Source organism: Acipenser ruthenus, chromosome 7, assembly GCF_902713425.1.
Source record: "Acipenser ruthenus chromosome 7, fAciRut3.2 maternal haplotype, whole genome shotgun sequence".
Taxonomy (NCBI): Eukaryota; Metazoa; Chordata; class Actinopteri; order Acipenseriformes; family Acipenseridae; genus Acipenser; species Acipenser ruthenus.
In genome coordinates this window covers 60,083,206-60,107,986 of record NC_081195.1, presented here as the reverse complement: position 1 = coordinate 60,107,986, position 24,781 = coordinate 60,083,206, and the positions used below count along the sequence as shown (strand labels likewise).

At 35.2% G+C, this 24,781-nt stretch overlaps 1 protein-coding gene across 2 annotated transcripts in view; it reads right to left on the bottom strand.

The window, feature by feature from the left end:
• Window positions 1-24,781, bottom strand: part of immp2l (inner mitochondrial membrane peptidase subunit 2) — a 234,301-nt gene that overhangs the window by 18,127 nt on the left and 191,393 nt on the right. Inside the window, exons 4-5 of one of the 2 annotated variants that reach the window (XM_034026179.3) lie at window positions 16,772-16,837; window positions 7,147-7,249 (exon numbers count right to left, since the gene is read on the bottom strand). In XM_034026179.3, the coding sequence (XP_033882070.1) occupies window positions 7,147-7,249; window positions 16,772-16,837 (169 nt within the window). The remainder of the gene's footprint in view (window positions 1-7,146; window positions 7,250-16,771; window positions 16,838-24,781) is intronic. The other variant, XM_034026180.3, reaches the window with a different exon arrangement.

Sequence of the window (24,781 nt, the reverse complement as noted above, 5' to 3'; positions counted from 1 at the left end):
AGTACCATGAGTCTTGTACTTCTTGATAATAGAAACAATAGTTGAAATTGGAATACTCAGATGCTTGGAAATCTTCTTGTATCCTTCTCCAGTTTTATGACAACAAATAATGTTCTGCCTAAGGTCTTCAGATAGCTCTTTACTTCTTCCCATAATGATTTTTTGGTAATGACAGCAATCATCCTATACCTAACCCTTTTCCACTCTCTAAGAATGTTCACCTACAATCCAGCATTTTCTAGACTTTTCTATAATTAGGTTCTGCATTATCATATTGAAATGTCTAGCACTGTGTAGACAATACTATCATAGCATCAAAGGGTATGAATACTTCTGAATTAGCATTTTTGGAGTTTTGCAAAAAAAAATAGTAATAATTAGAGATATCTATTTCTTTTAACTCTTTTTCCTCATCCACAAAAGCAAAACTTTTGCTACAAAAGATTTTTCCTAAAATTATTTGTTTTCGAGAAATTTCTAGAAATTATACATTTCCATTGGGGTATGTAAACTTTTGACTACAACTGTGTGTGTATGTATATATATATATATATATATATATATATATATATATATATATATATATATATATATATATAATCAGTGGTTGGAAATCCTGGCCTGTGATTGGTTAAAACCTCACCATCGGAGCAAAAATAGATTCAACTATTGCCCTGACATCCTTACACCACCGGGATATAGTATCCGTCTGTCATGCGATTGGTTCACATCACTGTCAGTCCCGCCCCTTTTCAAAGGAACACCCTTTTCCCCTGCACTCACAAGAGAAAATGGCTAAACACAGATTCTGTGATTTAACAGAAAATTAATTACAAAACATACTACAAAAGAAAGATGCTCCAAACACTAAAATGGTGATTAAAATGTCACTGTTTGTTTTCTGACTAGACTATGTAAATAAATATGACGGCCGGGATATAAACTGAAGCAGTCTGATTGCAGACTCAGCCATAGTGAAAAATTAAATGCCCCCCCCGGAAGACTATTTTTACCTCCTGCGGCTTTGGGCATTACAGCCCCCTGTTGATAACAATAGTCTTCCATCAGGTCAATAATTTTCCACTGTAGCCCTCCTCTCCAGTCTGACATCTTTTTATGTTTTGATATTGTTTTATGATGTATTTCTACTGACAAAATGCTTATCTGGTCAAGTGGAACAAGACAGACTTAAAAATCTGAGACTAATACTGCAACACAATGGTAATGCAATGGAACTTCCACAGTAGAACAAAGAATCCCTCTCAGACCAGGGCACAAATTGACATTCCATCTTTTTCTTCTAACTGAAACTCAATTGTGAGAAAACACTGACACAATTTAAAAAAACAGACATAAAGGAGATACATTTCACACAGGCTCCAAGCCCAGACACACTATATTGGCTGAGTTATAAGAGATTTAGGGTTGTCCTTGGAGCTTTTAATGTGGCTGTCCTTTTTTCTCACAGACATGCCCAATGGGATTGAAATCAGGCATAAATGCTTTCCAGTGCAACGCACTGCTGCTTCTTTTCTTTACAAAACGCATTCCATAATCAAAACCAAAAAGAAATGTAGCAGCTTCTATTTTGCTACAAAAAACCATTTATTAACAACTTGTTGGACTGATTTGCTAATTTGCAGAACCCTTGATAATGGTAGGGGGACAGAACACACATCATTGCCGATTGGTTTAACAATGCACAGGATTTAACAGTTGTGTATGCACAGTAGCGTTTACAGTAACAAGAAATCGCAAAAAATAATAAATAAATAAGACTTCATTACTTTACTTTATCATTATCAGCAGCTTGTTTATAATATCATATTCATAGCATCTCTCCAGAGTAAATGTGAAAGGTGTTGGAAAGGTAACAAAGTCAGCTTTGTTTACAAGAATTTGTTATGGTGACTGAAGCTAAAGTACAATACTGTCCATGACTATTTTAATGATTGCTTTACAAAACATACATAGATGTTTTGTTTTACCTTTATTGTAGCTTATATCTGCATTATATATTGCACAACTATCAGTGCTTTCTTTAATCTGTTACTAAAGCATTGCAATAAAAATACAGTGAAAAGAGGTAGAACAGGTTTGTTATCTTGAAGGATGAACTAATGCCCCAGAAATAAAAGGGGAATAAATATGGAGCCTCCTAAATTTAGCAGTCACAAATCCTACTAGCAGGGCAAGAGCTGGGGGAATAGATTACAAATGAGCACATTTGGTCCACTGAGAATTATGCAAGTCTACTTTGAATTGGGATGTATTACTGCATTTCATGCAACAAGGAACTGTTTCTTTGAGTCTCATTCAGCAATTTGTCTCTTTTTTCCCCAACTGAACCCTAGTAAAGGTTTGACAATCTAGATTTTCAATATGGTAGAATCTGACGGATGTCTTTTACTGTTTTTTATGACAAGGGAGTCTACCTTACATGACACAGATCCCACTTAACCCTAACACCCCAGACCGCTCTAATTTCGGTGTCTTTCTGAGCCTTGTCATTGAATAAGGCTAGGAATTAGGAACACAAAATATATATCCCTACATGCCAATTTTTACTACAAAAACATCACACAGGAAACGCGTCTACCAGTGCGTATTTTGAAGTAGAAATGTTCAAGATCTAGAGCAGGCTTGTACCTGACGGTAAATACACCACACTACACCACTTATTTATTTATTTGTTTGTTTATTTGCTTACATTGGTGGCCACATTTATTGCAGTACCCCAATATAGTTTATAGGTTTAATGCTTTGTCACCATTTACAGATCTTTTTTTTGTTGCTGTTTGTGCTTATATTGAATTCTATAACCTATATATAAATATGATTTCTCTTCATAATGCAAAATTATTGAATAATTTAATAAAAACAACTGCATTTCGTATTTATATGTATTCATACATTTCATACGATTTGGCAATGTACTTTGGATATTTTGCTTAGTCTGGACTACTTCCATAAAATAGCTGACAGTGTTGAAAACAGGGCCGTTTTCGGGGATTTTGTTATACAGACCATGGCTTGGACCCAATCTTGTAGTTTCTCAATGGAGGAAGATATTTGAAATCAGATTTTTATTTTTTGAAATCCTCATACAATTTTGCAACTGTAACATCCTCATATTTAACTTTTAAGGGGTTGAAATTGGCAGTTTTTTAAAAAATATGACTTATTATCATCATTTTTGTATTACATTTTTGGGGGGGCGGCTTATATATATATATATAAAACAAATAAAATGAACACATTCCACAACAAAATACATTATATCAATGGAAACAGCTACTTAAGGCCTTTATATTGGGTTTTCATTTCTGATTTAAGGTTGCCAAACTACAAGCTCGAAAACACAGAGTTGCTTTATTCATGCACGCATATGATCATTCTATTTAGGCAGGAATGGGTTAAGGCAAAAAATCTGTTTTTGTCGGCTCTCAAAACTTTGAATCAGCCATTCCCAGCATCCCGTCAGGTTTAATAGATGTTATTAAATAATGAAATGGGAAAAATAACTGGTTGGACTTGACTGGCAAGACCATCTTTGCCAACACCTGCTATGCAGTTGATACACATGGGGGAAAAAAAGGATGTGGCAATAGACAAGTTCATTTTTGCAAATAGATCCTATGGTAGTTCTATTAAAGGTGAAACAACTTCCATATTCAATTCCCATCTTAAAGTCCTTTCCATTTTTGTTCAGGTCATCTGGTTTATCCCTATTACCAGCTTTGTCATTATTATTTGTTTATTTTGCAGACGCCTTTATACAAGGCGACTTACAGAGACTAGGGTGTGTGAACTATGCATCAGCTGCTGAGTCACTTACAACTACGTCTCACCCGAAAGACGGAGCACAAGGAGGTTAAGTGACTTGCTCAGGGTCACACAATGAGTCAGTGGCTGAGGTGGGATTTGAACCGGGGACCACCTGGTTACAAGCCCTTTTCTTTAACCACTGGACCACACAGCCTCCCTGTGTGTGCCACACACACATCAACGTGAACTCTGCACTCTGCTTTTATTTATTCAGCAAACACCAAAATGGTCTGGTTAATGGATCTATGTAATGTAATAGTTCAATGAACTGACACACAATAAAAAGTTACTATAGCTTCCTTAAAATAAATCCAAATGGTGGTTTAAATGGGTAAATCAATATTCTAGTGATACGAGCGTGTCAAATGACTCTGAACAGCACATTCAGGGTCTTAATGGATTAAAAAAAAGCTGTAAAAAAGCTTGGAAACCCACAGGGGAAAACATCAGCTACAGTAACACATATTCAAAACATGAATGAGTCGAAAATGTCTGGATTATTTGCTCATTTTAATCTCAGAAGGACCCTGCCAAACATTCTTAAATAACATATGCCATTGCTTGGTAATAAATTCACAGTAGTCTTATATAAATACCAAAGCAATTAGAATATACACCCCACATTAGTTCAATACAATATAATAAAGCCGTCTCTTATATTGTCATATATTATTTTTCTTCGTGAAATAGATACGATTCTTGTAAAATTATATTTATTGTAATAACATATTCTACACATGATTAATATCAGTTAGTTTCTCTTTTGTTTCACTTGTACTGATATAACAGGAAGGGGAAAACTTGCCAAAAAATGTGTTTGTAATATTTGCTATGAAGGATAGATGTTGTTTCATTGTTTGTATAATTTCACATCTTTTTTTTTGTTCACTGAATCCAGGACCTTACCAAGAGTGGTGAGAAAGAACAAGCTCCATGGCCCTTAAGGTCAATGTATCCATTTGATCAGCTAACCCAATATGTGTAAGATCAAGCTGTTTTGAGTGGGAAATGGACTGGCATCTACAGTTAGTGTACAAGTTATTGCCATTTAAAAGAAAGCTGCTATGTGATTATCATCAGCTCACTGTACCGCAATAGTGGGAGGATATCTATAAAAAGCAGGCGATCTACCTTGTTCCTGAAATAGAGTACCTTGTTTAAAGGGGCATGAAAGATGGAATTAGAATCAGATCTCAGAGTTTGTTTTTTTAATATATAACTAATGAAGACATAATAAGAGAAGTGCTGTAATCAAAAGTAGTAAAAGTTCATAGCTTAAAAACAATTGTTACTGAAATATAGAGAATCTATAAGGGCCTACCAGAGGAGATGGCAACATTTTATTATTCATCAGACAAAACACGTCGACAGTAACTTCCTTTATAGCCTCTAGTGCATGCCATAAGACGACTAAATGCATGTCATACTACTTAAATTTCCATAAAACCACATCTTGGCTTGGTCCTGACCTTCCATTTTGTTAGCAGCTGTTGGTAGAAAGCTTTTAAACAACACAAAAAGTATAAAAGGTATATTCAACTCATCAGATATTTGGACACATTCAACAACCGTTTTTTTTTTTTTTTTTGGTTTTTTTTGATAGCTTGCTTTGTTAAACCGCTGCCATGCAAATAGTTGAGGGATTTTGCTGTCATCTGGGCTTTTCTTCTATCTCATGATTGACAGTAAATGCTATTTTGCCAAATTACATTCGCTATTTTTACCAGAAAACCTCTTGTATGACTAAAACACAACTCTAAACATCTTATTCTGTTTATTGCAGTTTTATTTCTTTCTTTATTTAACACCAATGTCCTTGTCACCATCTAGTGTTTTCATAAAAGTTTGTTACAGATGTTTATTAATCATTTTAACTTTCTCATTTGAGCTTTATTCATCATTTAATAATGCAGATAATGAAACCTTACTTTTTTTTCTATTTTTTAGAGTTACCTGTTGTCTATAGTGTTCTACTTTTGTGGCATGGTTGAAGTTTGATTTAAAAAGCCTAACTATTTGAGTAAAGCTGTCCCTATAACTGGGAAAGGCTTTGAATTAAATGTGACCTTTAAAAAAATGTTTTAGGCCATTCACACTAGCTTCAGACCAGCAAGTACTGTATTTACCTGTATTGTTATACTATGGGATCTCTATTCCCCGTATAAAACCATTAAAGGGTCATAGACAAAGTATGAAATTACATTTGTAAAGTATGAACTAATATACTAAAGCACAAAACATACCAATACTAACGACTGGACTATTTTTAATATTTTTGAACTAAGGAACACAGTTGTTTTGACCTTAAAGTATGACATTAAAATTTAAGAACATTGTTTTTGAATGCCTTGTTCATATTGGAACCAATTCAATTGTTACAGTCTGTGGTTGTGTTAAATAATGGTCATGAATAACATGCATAAATGATCAATTGCAAATAATTATTTACTTTTTGATTTGTGTACAATCCTTAAATAGGATCAGTATTTTATATCAGGGTTTTCTGAATTTGCTCAAGGTTTGGGACATTTTGCTAATCAGAGTTTGGGGACAATGTGTCCTGCTTATTTGGATATGAGATTGAAATGGATCATTAACAAAACGTATATGTTTATATTTGTATATACTTCTTACTGTATATCAGCTCCAAATACATGAATGTATCCACATTTAATTGTTAGTGACTAAATAAGTGGTTTGTGAACACAGGAGTCTTTTTTCAGTTTTTTTAAACATTTTCTTGGAGGGTTGCATTTCAGATTTTAATTGAGGTAAGCATCAGTTCACACTACACACATTGTTGGGTTAAGCCTGTAGCAATGAAAAATGAAAACTGCATTGCCTACTGAAATCAAATCATTATTACAGTCAAGCTAATTGAGCCGAAATCATTCAGTATGTTCAATGAAGAAAGAAGAAAGAGTATTTCAATAACGTTTAGGAAATCTGAGTGGTGAGTGGTAGCTGTTGGTGCAACCTTGTTTATAAATTAGAGATGTAAAAATGGAAAATAAATAAAGATGAAGAAAACAATATAAGATATGATAGTTTGTTGGCCAAATGTTTTTTTTTCACGTTCTTAAATTGTATTTTGTATTATGCAATTTGAATTATTCAGTTGTGTTTTTAAGTGGAAAAGTGGAATGGCCAAATGTGTGGTCTAATGTACCAGACAAGAGAAGTTGAACACTGCAATTGAACTTAGCTCTTAAAATGTCCTATTATTATCCATGGATATCACAATATAGAAACTGTGCATTAGTGATAACTGCACTACTATATATAACAAACACAGTTAAAACAATAAAAGTTACTTACTGGTCCAAAATTGTTACTGTCAAAACTGCATCCATGATGATCTCCCTCAACCCAAAAGTGGCCATCAGGGACCTTCACATATCTATTCTTGTATCCCATTGTCCTGAAAGGGAATTAATGGGGGGAAAAAATCAATTAACTTGACTCCCAATGCCTTGCTTATGCTTCACCGTAATAAACCAGTACATCACAAGCATTTGCCAATAGAAGGAACACTAGGGTAATTCCAATAATGGCAACAACACTTAAAATGCAAAGCTATTTTGATGAAACCAAGGATAGCTGTCAGGGGAGATTGAATGAACTCCATAAGGTACTAATGACCTGGTGCAGCACTATGACAAGAGAAACAATTGATCATGCCATACTGAACCTGCCAATGTATTAAATGTTAAATCAGCAAAGCCAAGAGAGGTTAGGATAGTGGTATAACAACAACAACCTTTTTACTAACAAAAGTAGAAACTATTTAAATAAGACATATTTATTTTATTTAATGTAACCTTTATTTTATCAGGTACCAAGAGAGACCTGGTCAAGATACAAACAATTAAAAACAATGAATGCAATTTGGGTTTAGGTATTCTAAAATGCATACATTTCCATGAAGAATGTGTGTTAATATCACATCATTTCCGACCCAGAAGCAGAAGAAAACAGGCAAAACAACAGAAAAAAACCCAATCAGTAAGGGTGATCTTGAGTTGAAAACTAAGAAAATGACTTCCACAAATCTGTTTGGCTCCTGCTAGTTTTATGCTCCAGGTATCATAAATGGAAGTTTAAAACCTCAGCGCTTCAGGATAATGACTACATTAAAACCCTAGAACATGTCCCAGAGGCTTGGTGTGAAACACTGCTAGAAATGCATTTAAGAAGATACTACATTCTGTTTAATTTTAAGGAAAATATCAAATATATTATTAATACATGGTGAATCAAAAGTCACTTGACCAACAAAACAGACAATAAAAAGCCTGCAAGCCATGTATAATGCAGTGACTTGAACTGTAAATAGCTCTTCTATGTCTTGACAATTGCAATAACGAACATGCGGAGGTCACTCTGCAGGTCCATTTGGAAGCACACCGTGTTGAACAGTGAACATTTTAATATCAGAATAAAAGCAGATGCAATATTTGTGTATTGTGATAGTTCAGCCAAAGTTCTATAATAATAATAATTTAAATATGATCATGAAAAAAAGTATTTTTTGGTGGGTGTTGGAAAACATGGATTGAGAACTGATTAGCAGTTTGCTACGCATGTGGACTGGCAGAGCTATACTGGTGTTCTTTTCTGAAAAGAGACTAATATTGCAGATAGCAGACTGTTTGGTTCAAATTGCATTTACTGCTAACAATTGATAAGAGACCTTGCGTCTACAAGCTTCTTGTCCAACATTGACTGCAATTTAACAAGATAACAATGCTGTGGACCAGAAGGGGCCAGGCTCTAAGACTTTTGGGAATACAAAGCATAAAGGAGCTAAAAGGCTCCCAGGGACTGCCGTTGGACCCAAAGGTTCACAGGGAGAATAAGAGATAATGCCACTGGACTCAAAGGGTCTCAGGCAAAACGGGGAGATAGGAACAAGGAAGATGACAAAAACCAGATGTATGGACCTTTTTGGGGCACCACCAGGGGTCTGAAGAATGCACTGAGTTCAGAGGTCGTCACACTAGATTACACACACAGACACACACACACACACACACACACACACACACACACACACACACACACACAAAATTAAATATATGGTAACAGAATAATGTGTTGTACCTTTTCTATTGGTTAAGTGTCAGAGAAAGAGGAGGAGAGAGACACCTATGCAGAAGGGTATTTAATGTCATGTAAAAGATGTAACAACTGGTAATCGGTTCTATACTTGGACTGGTTTCCCTGCAACCTGACTGGTTAACACTGATTAAGAAATGGCGTCTGTGCAGTTTCTTAAGAAACATCGATACTCACGTTTTAAGTCACATCAGTGGGTATGTATGTTTTTTTTTTTTTTTTTTTTAATGGAGTCAGAAATCAGAAGTTTGCATCAGGAGCCATTGACCATGACAGTTTTCCAATTGTTTGGAAGTTGAAGAGGGTGGTTACATAACATCTTCTGGACGACTGATTGAGCTCTTTTTCACACACTGACACACAGACACCCACAACTGTCAACTGGAAAGAGGAAAAAACCACAAGCATTTAATAACAAACAGCTAATGACCAACTCCCCAGTAATGTTGTTGAAGCTGACACCCTGGGATCCTTCAAGAAGCTGCTTGATGAGATTCTGGGATAAATAAGCTACTAACAACAAAACGAGCAAGATGGGCTGAATGGCCTCCTCTCGTTTGTAAACTTTCTTATGTTCTTATGTTCTTAATAAACATGTTAATGTACATTATTTACAGTATTTTCTGTTAACTGTTAGTTAATAATACATAATAGGCCAGCTAAAACTGCAAACACCGAACCCTATGTATGATCAATCAACAACGAGAGCCCTATTGATGATCAATACCCATTCAATCATATGCTTGAAATCAGTTCAAATTGTTACTGTAGTAATGTTTAGCAAATTAAATCAGGTTTTTATTAAACCTAACCCTGTTTGCTAACAGTTAATAAAAATTGTGACTGTATCATTTCCTAAAAGTGTGTATGTTAGGGTTGCATAACTACACTATCATATTTAAATTATGGTATTGCTGCATTATCTTCAGCTAAAACTATTGAACTATTTAAGAAGACCCTCATAAAACACAATACATAGACACTAGCCATTTGAATATACATGCAATGTTTTGTATGTGCAGTGGCACTGTTAGGGTGAAATAGCCTAACCTAGTGTCTGAATGTCTCCTTTGTAGTTTGGTTAATTGCTTTCTAGCCTGGAAGATGTGGGTGTACATCTTTATAAAATTACCATTATTCATCAAATCTGGTCCTTTAATACTCATTAATCTGTAGAACAACATGAAATTGAAGCAATGCAATGATCCTTGCTTCAGTCGACTTGATATAAATCAATTAAAATCCAATATATCCCATTCAAGATGTTAGTGCTGTCATAAACACAAATTGATATAAACAGAGCCCCACGGTTAGCATTTAACATATGACAAGAGGATGAAATTAAGACCGGTTTATCTCATATTTAGATTTTGCCGGGTTAGACCAAAAACAATCTCTATCTTTATCTCCCAGTGGCCTTTCAGTTAGAAGTGATGAAATATCCTGTGATCTATGTGATTTTACTGTGCGTTGTATGAAATCACCAAGTTAAAGCCCTGTCACTCAAACCCTGCTACACTCCTTTCATTAAGAAGCAGGCTTTAAATTCACACCGAACAAATACCATCTGCCTGTGTCCACCACAATCCTGATCTACCTGCCTTATTTCAAATAACAGTTTTACGAAGCTTTTAATCTGATCAATAAATAATCTTATCCCAGGTCCTGAACTGGGGTTTTCACCACAAATTTAGTGTCTAACAATAACCCTTAACAACCTACCTTGTGTTTTCAGGAATAAATTACTTTTCCCTCAATTACAGCACTGCCTGTAATATAATGCATAAAATGTTAACACCAATTTTCTATTCCCCATTCTTTTGCCTGAGATTCTACCTTGTTACCTTAGCACTGATACAGTGGGGTCTGTTTAATTTATCTAAACAATGGCAAATCATTAAAAGAAGGTGGATTTGACAGTGTGTGTGAGTCCCTTGAACGTAATGTGTCTTTAAAAAGTAAGTAAAGCGGCAGGTTTGATCCTATTAATATCTAAAATATTTTATATTTAAAAAAGTGGCGGTCTTTACAGCTGCCACTCTTTAAGTCAATTGAATATACCCCAGTATCTATAGTATGCACTGGATTTCACAATGGATTTAACACATTTAAGAAGTATATATGTTCCTAATGTACCTTTCCTCAAGGCACAATGGTGATTTAAACATGATGCCACTGTTTAAATAATCAACATAGGCCCCTTAATGTATAAGGTTTATAGAAATCTAACATTTAGGTCACACAGAAGTGAGCCTGTGTCTGGAGACCTAATATTTTTGCATTTCTGGGGGTTTATTCAATTGATAAAAACTGAACTTCATTTATTTATTTATTTATTTATTTATTTAGAATAAATAAAATAGAGCCTGTGTAGCAGTACTGAGCTTCTGTTTAAGAACATAAGAAAGTTTACAAACGAGAGGAGGCCATTCAGCCCATCTTGCTCGTTTTGTTGTTAGTAGCTTATTGATCCCAGAATTTCATCAAGCAGCTTCTTGAAGGATCCCAGGGTGTCAGCTTCAACAACATTACTGGGGAGTTGGTTCCAGACCCTCACAATTCTCTGTGTAAAAAAGTGCCTCCTATTTTCTGTTCTGAATGCCCCTTTATCTAATCTCCTGGTCCTTTTTTCTTTTTTCAAGTCAAAGAAGTCCCCCGGGTTGACATTGTCTATATTAGGATTTTGAATGTTTGAATCAGATCGCCGCATAGTCTTCTTTGTTCAAGACTGAATAGATTCAATTCTTTTAGCCTGTCTGCATACAACATGCCTTTTAAACCTGGGATAATTCTGGTCGCTCTTCTTTGCACTCTTTCTAGAGCAGCAATATCCTTTTTGTAACGAGGTGACCAGAACTGAACACAATATTCTAGGTGAGGTCTTACTAATGCATTGTAGAGTTTTAACATTACTTCCCTTGATTTAAATTCAACACTTCTCACAATATTTCCGAGCATCTCGTTAGCCTTTTTTATAGCTTCCCCACATTGTCTAGATGAAGACATTTCTGAGTCAACATAAACTCCTAGGTCTTTTTCATAGTTCCCTTCTTCAATTTCACTATCTCCCAAATGATATTTATAATGCACATTTTTATTGCCCGCATGCAATACTTTTCTCTATTAAATTTCATTTGCCACGTGTCTGCCCAATTCTGAATGCTGTCTAGATCATTTTGAATGACCTTTGCTGCTTCAACAGTGTTTGCCACTCCTCCTATTTTTGTGTCGTTAGAACATTTTAAACATAGACAATAAAAGCAGATTAACTTATTTCAGCATTAAATAAAATAAAAATCTGTATTTACAGTCACAAGAACCAAGTGGCCATCTGATCTTATCAGGCTTTTTTCCCCGCCCAATACAAGGGAATGACAAGGACAGCTCCAATAAAAAAATACCTGTCTTTTTCAGTCCCTTCAGGGAAAAGTCAAATCCCGGCACACATAATATACTGTAGATTAATACAGGCAAAACATTGTTCTGTAGCTAGTATTACGGTTTTATAAAAACATCATTGATCATAAAAAAAAGTCCTTGTTCTTAAATACTGTATGTGAAAAATATTACGGCTTCATTGTACAATGGTTTAGACAGGTGTGATCAGTGCTTAAAAAAGTTAATGTCAAGATGGTGTTTAAATGTGCCCTTCTACTTACAGTAGGTTTCAGGTATAAAAGTGATCTTTCTTTCAAATGGCAAGTGCCTTGTCATCATAAAAGCAAATACCTCTACTTATATTGACAGAGCCACAAATGCCATTCCACACGCTTGAAAGACAAGGATTTAGAAGGAAGAAAGTCACGCTACTCTTAATTGCTGTCTAACATTCACTGATCATCTGGTTTTAAGAAAGTGCATTTGATAATATCTTGACTGTTACTAAAAGGCATATCCTGAACTCATTAACAGCTTTCATACTTCCAGTGTCAGAGGATTTTTTTTTTTTTTTATATAGAAAACCCATCAGCATTCTAGATATGAATGCTGTCAATTGTTTAAATACATAGATACCACACGCATGGGTATATCCAGAGTGGGGTATATTTTTGTTATAACAGGAGTGGGATAGCATGAGTGGAATAACATGCTTAGCGAGTCTAGTATCGAATGTGTATTTGTTTACGTTCCAATCCAGTGATGTGCTGTTGAAATTCAGCACAGAGCAGCGCCTCCTGAGTTCAGATAACACTGCCACCGATCTTTGTTTTATAACAACTTTAAAATGTCCAAAATAATAAAAAAATAAGTATTGTTGTTTTGATTTGGACTTGAGAACACATTTAATTAAGGCCAGTTACCGATCTGCTGTGTCTGACTTATCCAAACAGCCTGTACTACATTAACACCGGTGACAGTAGGAAACAACAAAGAGGTAGGAAACAACCTAAATAGAGTGAGAAAAAGGTGAAACTTATTTATCTTTTTCCATGGAAATTGCCCCACTGTCTATACAAGACTTTTTTTCTTTTCAGTAGTATATATACAGTAGTCTCCGGCTAAGAGAACACCCCTCTGGAAGCAAACAAAGTGTTCTCTTAACCAGACACCATATGAATCAAGAACTAAATAAATATGGATTACTTGTCATGACGCACGTGCATCAAGATATGAAATGAACAGAGTAAGTAAGAGAAAAGCAATAGGCAAGTGTATGTTAATAAACTATAATAGAGGAGGCTGTGTGGTCCAGTCGTTAAAGAAAAGGGCTTGTAACCAGGAGGTCCCCGGTTCAAATCCCACCTCAGCCACTGACTCATTGTGTGACCCTGAGCAAGTCACTTAACCTCCTTGTGCTCCGTCTTTCGGGTGAGATGTAGTTGTAAGTGACTCTCCAGCTGATGCATAGTTCACACACCCTAGTCTCTGTAAGTCGCCTTGGATAAAGGCGTCTGCTAAATAAACTAATAATAATAATAATAATAAAGTAACAGACAAACTAACGTTAATAAACTAACTGTCAAACTAAATTAACACAGCACCACACACGTTAAAAAATGCAGCAGCAGCTCTAGATTAATTATGAATACCGTACAGGAGCAATATTAAAAACATGCACAAATTATTTAACAGAATGCATTTTGCCGTTTGTTTACATGCCATTGTGTAGCAATGAGATGCACTCATGGAAATCAGAATACAGAATGATGGTGGTTCTGGAAAGCGTGAATAAACCATTTGAATTTGAGTTATCAGGTTACAAAACAGTACTGTATCAGTTGTGAATGAATTGCTACTGGTGCCAAAATGGTGTTCTTTTAAGTGAAGTTCCTGTTCCTTTAGACGGAGCATTTACAATGGGAAAAATCAGTTTCACCACAAAGGTGTTCTCTTAGCCAAAGTGTTCTCTTAGGAGGTGTTCCTATATGCGGAGACTACTGTGTACATTTGCATTATATATATATATATATATATATATATATATATATATATATATATATATATATATATATATATATATATATATATATATGCGCATCACTATTAGAATCAATATGTAAAAATAACTTTTAAACAAAACAATTATTATACATGCTTCTCATCTCAATGAATAGTTTGCATAGAACAGCCTTACAGGCACTAAGTTCTGTCCTATAAGGTCAAGGTCAAATTCCTGTACTGTAAAACTGCTGCACATAAGCTTTGGTTATTATCTCACATTACTGATGCTACTGTACAGCATCTCTCCTGTGTTTATTCACAGTGAGAAATGTCCCAGAAAACGACCCTTCTGAACTGAAAGTTCCAGTCGATTCACACAATTTACTATTACGTAACCCCTGAGCTTTCAACAACACAGGATAACCAGGTTCAACACCAACAACCATTTCCATTTCCTGTATTTAATAGGTTTGTGATGATACTCGTATTATTCCAAAAAAATTAAGTCGGCAAGTAATAATAAAAAGTACAAATCATGCTTTTCCTTTTCCTTTGCTATCTATATGTTATTAAATACCAATCAGTGATAAATAAGAAAACGTCTTCTGACAGGCTGAGTTAATATAAAGCCATCTCATATAGGGCAATGATCTAAACAGGGCAGTATGTGTATCTGCCAGTGTTTAGATTATTTAAATAGACTCTACAGTCCTGTAACACATGAAAGGACTATCCATCTTACTCTTCGTTCATTATTTGTACTAAATATTCTTTTTAAAAACAACAAGAACTGGTGATATTTAATTTAATTCAAAGTTCATTATATTAAAGTTATGTGCTGCAAGCTGATCATGTATTTATCACCAGTAATGTACATGTAGTTATTTTATGCATGCTTTCTCAGAAACGCATTTGGAACCCATTAAGGATTCATTTTAAACCAATTTTTGGTTCTTTTAAATCTTTTTATTAGATACTGTAGAGAATTCACAAAACTTTCATTAAAGTTTTTTGTTCTCTTACAATAATGAAATATGTATTGCAAAGAACGCACAGTTGACTCAATCACATTTGAATCACATTTAAGAGTACATGCATGGGGTATTAAAGGTATGTGGTTAACTGAAACCTAACTAACAGAAACCTTAATGTCATAGCAACACCAACGTAAAAAAGGGCAGTGTTTTATGTTTCTCAAATGCTGAATCCACATCTTAAAGACGTACTACTCATCACGTACAAAATGCACTGCAGCTTCATCACACAACATACTGCAGCAAAACAGTGTCAGAAATTCACTGCTCGACAATAATGAAAAAAGATAATAGTCATTTCAGCCCAATTCTCATTTTAAATCTCATAACCACCAGGGTGATCAATTCTAAAAACCCATTAGTTCTGCCAGTGTGAACCTTTTCGAGTCTCATTTCAAGATCACCTTCCAGTGCAAAACTGTCAAGTCAAACACTTTAATGAACAATTTACAATGAATGTCTCTGCCAACTCAGATTTGACAGTTTTGTAAAATGTCATGCAATGGACTAACAAAAATCAATATATAAACTGTTTGGAGCTGTAACAAAAGTATCATTGTTACAATACTTAAAATACTAGCAATGCAGAAATGTATGATTTGTCTCCAATGGAACACAGTCCTGTACATTTGTATATCATTCAGTAAAGACTTTACCATAAGCCCAGCATGCACAGGGAAACATGTTTCTTGAATTTATTCAGAAATCGTTTTTAGGAAATGGAAGAAAGCATTAATATTGCATTCAGTGGTGCTACTGTGAACATAGTGAATGTTATACGGATATTTGGGCCGATTTAGTTAAGAGTATGAAAGAGGTCAAAGGCAAATATACAAAAGATGAGAGAACTGTGGAATGGAAAAAAGTGCATATTTTACAGCGTTGAAGGTTGAGTCCACTGTATGATATATATATATATATATATATTAAAGAAAAGGTTTTTAAAAAATGTACACAAAAAGTTTAAAAGATTAAAAAATCTTTTATTTTCAGGACGTTTTGGGCAAAAGCCCTTCTTCAGCTGTTTGAACAGGTAAGTGGGCTCGATTCATAATGGCCCACTTGCGACCAGAACTGTGGTGGTTTTCTGCAATGTTGCCATTCAAGGAACACCCAAGTGACTTGATAGACACATTGTCAATGCAGTTACTGAGCAGGAGCAAGCTGATTTCACAGGCACCCACTATCATGCCCCTTGTGATGTCACTGAGGTCCTTTTCCTGTGATTGATGCTCAACAGTGGCATACATCTTACATAGGCCCAGTGGATCAGGGATTTTCTAATATTACGTATATTCTCCAATTTCTTGGCCTGTCAGTGTACAGCATTCGAGCATTTTCAGAACATACAAGATATAGCATAGTCTGAAACCTAGCTATTAGCTATTAGACCAAAGAAAAATACTTACTTAATGATGTCTCCTTCAAGAGCAATCACTCGCTTGATGATCTTCTGCTCTGGGTTTTTTGGAGACCTAAAGCAAAGGCACAAGGTTAGAAATACAGACGTGCTCAAATTAGTTGGTACCCCTCCACAAAAAACGAACAATTTTCTCTGAAATAACTTGAAACTGACAAAAGTAATTGGAATCCACCATTGTTTATTCCATATTTAATGGAAATCAGACTTTGCTTTTGATTTTTTATTCAACATAATATTGTAAATAAGAAAACAAATGAAAAATGGCATGGACAAAAATGGTGGGACCACTAACCTAATATTTTGTTGCACAACCTTTAGAGGCAATCACTGCAATCAAACGTTTTCGCACTATCCTTCTGTTCACTCTGGGGTCGATTTTCCTCTTGCGGCCGCGCCCAGGGAGGTTGGCTACAGTTCCATGGACCTTAAACTTCTTAATAATATTTGCAACTGTTGTCACAGGAACATCAAGCTGCTTGGAGATGGTCTTGTAGCCTTTACCTTTACCATGCTTGTCTATTATTTTCTTTCTGATCTCCTCAGACAACTCTCTCCTTTGCTTTCTCTGGTCCATGTTCAGTGTGGTGCACACAATGATACCAAACAGCACAGTGACTACGTTTCTCCATTTAAATAAGCTGAATGACTGATTACAAGATTGGAGACATGTGTGATACTAATTAAAGAAACGAATTAGTTTGAAATATCACTATAATCCAATTATTTATTATCTTTTCTAAGGGGTACCAACAAATGTGTCCAGGCCATTTTAGAATATCTTTGTAGAATAAGCAATAAATCATCTCTTTTCACAGCTTCTTTGCTTTATTCTATGACATACCAAAGGCATGCAAGTATACATGATAAAATAGCTTTTAATTTCATCACTTTTCAGGAGGAATTAAGCATTATTTCAATGAGCTGTAAGGGTACCAACAAATTTGAGCACGTCTGTATGTGTGACTGTATAATAACAATTAAATATTAAAACCTTTCTAACTCAGATAAAATATTCTAGACATAATACTCCACTAAACTCAACAATTACTGTACAGTAACTTCTTGGAAATATAAATGCTTCCCTTTCAGCTTAATGTGCACAAGAACGATTGAAGTTGAATAGCACACATGCTGCACTATTAAAGGATTTTCTTTTTATACCATCTAACAAGCATTTCTAATTGATGTAAATATACATTAGGCAATATAATTACTGACCCCTGTGTAATTTGCATTTACTCTTTAATATTCATGGAATTGACCTTGAACAAGCATTGGTGTGTACTTCAAAGGTGAATACAATTGCTTACTGAATGTTCTACAGAGCTGAGGAAGAGTCTGCATGCAAATATAACAATAATTGTGCACAACAATCTTCTTACTAAAGCTTGAGTTTATTCTGAATGCTAAAAAAAGAAAAAGAAATCAGATACCCAGTGCAAATAAATGTTCTTTCTGATTGAAAATCACTATAGGAGTGTGAACCAAAGCTTTCAAGTCCATTTCTTAACTCTTATTATCTTTATTTATATTATTACTTCCCTTTTATTGTACTGAGAATCTTAACATTTTTATTTTTAACATTATAGTCAGTACGTGCAAATATTAGATCATGTCATCTGATTGCAGCTAGACCACTGGAGCAGTGATGGGCAAATCCACTCAATTGGCTAATTCGAGTTTGGAGGCACTTCCTGCAACTGGAATTGAGTAGCTGCGGTCTGGTACCAAAAATGAGGGTGGGGCAAACTGGTATGACCACAGCTTTGAGCTAATCAAACCTTTAAACCATGTTACAAGAGCTAGACTCTCTCTCCCCTTTTTTAATACTGAATGAAATAGAATTGCATGATATGCCGTGTTCACATTTTTCTGTATATTTGTATTAAAGTTGAGGTTTAGGCGCGGTCATAAATATAAACAGTTTGCACGTATATATACTCGTTTTCAAGGTGGATTTTTGTTCATTTGTTCAAAAACAACAATAAGAAAAACATACAAATAGATAACCAGGACATAAGTTCTTAAGACTCCCTCTTTATCACCATTTGAAATAAAACGTTTTACACAGTGTTTCATTACAAGTGAAGAGTTGCAGCTAACAATAATGACGCATAACATACAGTACTTGCATAACAATGAAAGCTCACTCACAAAATTGAACAGCCACTACAGTATTTGCAAGACGGCAATAAACCTTCAGTCACAAAATTTAACAGCAAGAATGTAAGCACAGTACAGTACTTGCATCACGGCCCACAGTCTTCTTTCCCGGTGCTAACCATAGCAACGGGAAAGAAGTTCACTGATTGGCTAGAGAGAATGACAAGGCATACCAATCCCCCACTAGCAAAAGACAAGGTAAGAGTGACATTTCCTTTTCTGTTTCAGTTTATTTATCAGCATTATTTTGCAATGAAATTACATATAAATGATAGAAACATTGTAGTCACATTAAAAGTTGCGACATCTATAAAAAGTTGTGGTCTGTGTTAAAGTTGCAGTTTCAGCAACAAATTCACAGCCCGTGATTTTCTTACAGCCTTAGTTTTTTTTTTTTTTTTTTTACATCTACACTATTAAAATATTCTATCATTATAAAAAATCAATCACAGATGTATTTAAACCACTGCGGTAATATGTTGCAATACAGATTTGACTCCCAGTCATTTTCAGTAGAGGCCTGGTAAAATATAGCCTGCTAGACCTGGTATAAAACTGTAGTCTGAGAAAACAAATCTTGGGTAGGGAATGTAGTGAAAGCATAGGATGTTAATCATGCTAGGACAAGAGAGTGGAGAATCATTAAGGTAAGCAATTGATTATATATATATATATATATATATATATATATATATATATATATATATATATATATATATATATATATATTAATGATTAATTCCCTTCCTTCAACTACTTTTCAGAACAGGGCTTTAACTATACTTTGTATTTGGGGAGATGTGCTTATTAGGTAATTATTACCCATTCGCATTTAATCTAGTCAATGGTCTGCAATTTATGGTTTTATCCTCATTACCATAATCAGATAACCACTACTGAGGTCTTGTTGAAACCTTCATATACAATGTTGCAATGTAATGTGTTCCAACAACACAATCTGAGCACAATTAGGAACCGCGCTAGTTGAATCTTAGTCATTTAGAGCCGAGTATCCTATTATTCCATTTGAACTGAGTAACTCTGTATCTTAAATATGAACATAAAACACAAAACACTTTAAATAAATTTCAACTGCTTCCAGTTGAGACCCAGGATTAACACGTCTCCAGACACAATTCAAATTACTGTTACTCACAATTGCTGCTACCCTACTCTAAAATAATACAGCTAATTACTGTCGGAGGTTTAAAGTGCCTTGGTTGAAGCCACTTATTAAGACTTCACAAGCCAAAATAATGTTTTGTTTTTCCAAAAAAGACCAACTCTTTTTTCACCAAAGACTGCACAGAAAAGTGTACTCTTTTGATTACAGGATTATACAATGACCACACAAATAAACAAAACTATCTTCAAGGCTTGATATTACAACCAGATTCTCCTAGCTGTATGGACTACAACAAACAACAATCTTACTCCCCATTTGCCTTTAAAAATAAATATAAAAGAGGGATTGCAGTACACTTCAAAACCCCCAAACCTACAACATGAATCAACAGGTACATAACTGTATTCTCAAATTTAAATAAATAACAGTGCAGCCATCAGAAGCAGTTGTTAACAAAACATCTAGTTTCCCTTTGTTGCATAGAGGCAGTAAAAGCATTCAGTTATTTCTGAAATCATTCATTCTTTCATTATATCGCTCAATCACATCAATAACATTTAAAGCATCTTAATTAACTGTGTACAGATTATCTCAATGCTTTCTCTTAATTTGAATTCCTGTGCTATTAATTTGCATTTCAATTCAAATGCTATTTGTGTTATTGTGTTATTTGTGCTATTAATTAGTACATGTATTTTAAAACAGTACCATGGCTGAGGCCGTGCAAACAAAGAACCATTTTAAAACATCAACAAATAATGGCAGTAGTAGCCAAAGTGATATTAAAGTTTATAATTAAAAATCAAGTACTGATTAAGATTGAATTTATTTTCTCTAAAACAAGCTAACCTCTAACAAGCTTTCTTTACCTGTGGACCAAATTACTGCTTGCCTGAAATAAAAATCCAATTTTAATTGCTTGTCAGCCCTCACTACTTTGAACTTGAACTATGCTGCTTTTATTAAAGCAGTCGGGTGAATGAGCTACATTGCTGTGCTCATTCAAGAGATTCAATTAATGACATTTTCTTTCACTCTGCCATTGTATCCCATTGATGTCTCCCTGGCAGTTAAATAGTCTAACAGGTAAGATTCTTCTACAGGCTTTAATATCTCAAAGTTTCTTATCTAGGGAACAATAAAACAGACATATCCACCCAGCTAATTATACAGGTTAGGGTGTCTCAGCCTCCTATGAAATAATCCATTATTATTATTATTATTTATTTCTTAGCAGACGCCCTTATCCAGGGCGACTTACAATCGTAAGCAAATACATTTCAAGTGTTACAATACAAGTAATACAATAAGAGCAAGAAATACAATAACTTTTGTTCAAGCAAAGTACAAGTGTGACAAACCACAATTCAATAATACAGCAGATAATAGTGATAGTTACATCAGGATATGATTAAATAGTGATAGTTACATCAGGATGTGATTAAATACAAAGTACTACAGGTTAAACACTTGGCAGATTACAGTATTCTGAAGTACAGGATTAAATGCAGTAAAATAGGGGGCAGATAAGAGCAAAATAAAGCACATTTACATGAAGGGTGATAGTGTCCCAGGATACAAACAGAGGAGTTCTACAGGTGCTCTTTGAAGAGGTGAGTCTTGAGGAGGTGGTCAGGGACTGGGCAGTCCATGATATCCATGCTATTTTTCTCATCTGTGCATCAATGGCAGTTGCATTAAAATCAGATATTTGGAATTTGTTTGAAGTTTATCAAACAATAACACAAAGCAGTATTTTCCAGTTGTTAGTAGACACTATCTGAATAAATCTGCATTTAAATTAAAAATTAATTAAAATGTCTGAGTAGTGCACCATCATTTTAAACATGTTTTTCATATGCTTTGATTTCATAACATAATAAATCATTTCTAAGTATGATTTGCTATGCTTTTTTTGTTTATTTGATCTGCTAGAATGTTTTGCAACACATAACTAGTAATGAAAGTAATAAAAAATTAAGAGTATACAAGGAAAACATATAGCAAGCATCTCTTACATGCACCATAGTTATTTAGATATTACCAGTTTGCCTGAATATAGTAATGTGTTATGGCAATGCACTTGACAACAGTGTTATGAATACTTATATGCATTATTTTGTTGATTAGGAAGGATTCTAAAATCATTAATATAGTGAGTGTTTATGAAGGTGTTAAGAATGCTACCAAGTGAGGTTTGATGGCAAGTAATCATGCAGGGCTATTTCTATACATTCCACCCGTGACATCAATGACATTAATATATGGTCCTGTATTCATGTTCTTGATAACAACTGTACCAAGTCCATTCCTAGAAAAAATATTTTCCATTATGCTGTTAATCTTTCTAAACTCTTTCCATTCACCACACTGTCAGCATGTGGCCCTTTGTTAATTAAAAAGATGTTCCTTTATCAGTAGACTGAAGAACTTAAGGGATAACTGATACCTAGTTTGTGCTTTGTGATTTCTTTGTTCACTTCACTGAGTTAAAAAAAAATAAAATAACCTGTTTACATGCTAGGCTTCATCACCCTAATAATTTCTCAGGTTTTCATAGTTGTCCTCTTGCTTTTTATGTTAGATTGTGTTTCTTCTGTAGGTGGCAAGGTCTTCAAACATCATCTCTTCTGACACAAACGTGGTTAAGTTTCTACGAGCCCATGGAGAGGCAATCATCCAAAGAGAGGTTATGTCCTTAGTCTCCTCATGCTACCAGGATGTGGGATGTCAGAAATGGGACTCAATAAACTACCTTGACAGCGAACTGGTAAACATTCACACTAAGTGCTCAGTACCTCCTGCAGGGATTGAAATACTGGCATTCCTGGAGTAAGCCATGCAGCAGCAGGAACATGACCTGGTTCATGTTATGGTTTTCAACATCAAGACTCTTCCTTTAGGCGACGGAGTTTTCAGTAGATAATGTGGCCTTGACGAGGGAACATTTTCACATGGCTGGGCAGTTTGAAGTAAATTAACTTTTATGAGGGCCTTCTGGAATCCCTCAACCCTCCTTAGGTGCCTCATGAGGTCTGGATTGACTTGTGGGTTTCACATTTAGAGTTCTTATGACAAAGAAGAAATTAAATTCAGAAAAACATTAAGACGTGAAAGAACGTGGTTCATTGCTCATTACTGCCAAACTGTAAAAAGAAGAAGAAAATCAAATCATCTTTGGTCATTGGTGTTTTAGTAAACATATATAGTTCACCACACAACCTACAGTTTCTCAATATTTGAGTGGTTTGATAACAGGGTATACATTAAACAATGTCCGTGCTGTCATCACTAGAATCTCTATACCTTGTAACTTGGATAAAGGGTTATATAAAGAAAACTGCAGGGATTTTCAAACCATCCTTCACAAAATGATGATATGGGTGCTGCATGTTATTGGATGCTTTTTATGAAATGTAATTACTTACTGCTGTTCTGATGCAATCGTGAGGACCAGATTTATTGGGCAGATTCAAGTTCACCAACAAAATGAGGCAGAGCTGAACAGACCTTTTGTTTGATTGTTTGGATTGATATCTCCACAGCAAGCAGGTGATGGAACCCAGCTGAGGATCAATGTTGATTGGGCCTCTTTGTCATTCCAATTGAAGCAGGTGAAGCAACAGCTGCTTTAATGTGTGCTGCTAACTGCTTTTCCCCACAAAGCGGCAAGCTTTTCTAAGTCTCGGTGGGGAGCAGCAATCAGCACAAATGCAAGCAGCTTTCTGCAAATGCTTAAATTAGAATGGCAGATTAGCCCAATCAGCATCATTGACTGTCACACGGGTGCCTTCACCTTCTTGATGTAGAGGGCTCAATCTGAACAATCAGTTTGTGCAGATGTACTGATGGAGTTTGTTGTACCTACAAAGTTTCAAGTCAATATAACCAACTAATTCTGAAGCTCCTGAAATGTAACCAATTCAATTGTTGGCAGTTGGTGAAGAAGTATAAGCCTCCTCAGAGGCATGATTAACAATGCATCACACCTGAAATGGAAAAAGAAGAGAACCTACAAAGCAGTAAGATATGGTATAACAAGGGCCAAGGGAGGACTGCTGCCCACAACACTCAAAAAAAAAGAAAATGGCATTCAATGCAGTTAGTGTACTTGACTGCTGCCCCTGCCATGACGGGAATAACAATATGTGTATAGAGAGAGAGAGAGAGAGAGAGAGAGAGAGAGAGAGAGAGAGAGAGAGAACTCTTGACAGTAAAATGATTTTACTGTTTTTTTTTTTTTGCAGTTCGAAGTTTAACACCCATCTCCAGCCTCCTTTGCATTTTATGTTCATTTAACTTCCTCCATCAGAGCAAGCTGCAGAGACAGATTTCCAACCAGTTTCATATCTCACTGCTGCAGGTGGAAATGGGATTGAGCCTTCAACTCAATCACAGCTGGAACACTGCATTTGTCTATCAGTTTCTGCTCTTTACAGGAACTAGCACTTGTACTCGTAATTGTCTTTAAGAAGTATTTATCAGCAGGTATTCAATAAATCTAATGAATGTGGTGATGTCTGTCCTTCCCTCACCTTTACAACTAAGTACCAGTCAATGGCAATTAACTTCTGCAATTAGTGTTTTGAAAGACGATTGGAAGCGATGTTTCCTCTCATCTGGGGCAATGACATTTTTACTGCCATAGTACAGTACCGAGGGCGTAATCTGACAATGGAATACATGCCAATAAATACATCTTAAAGA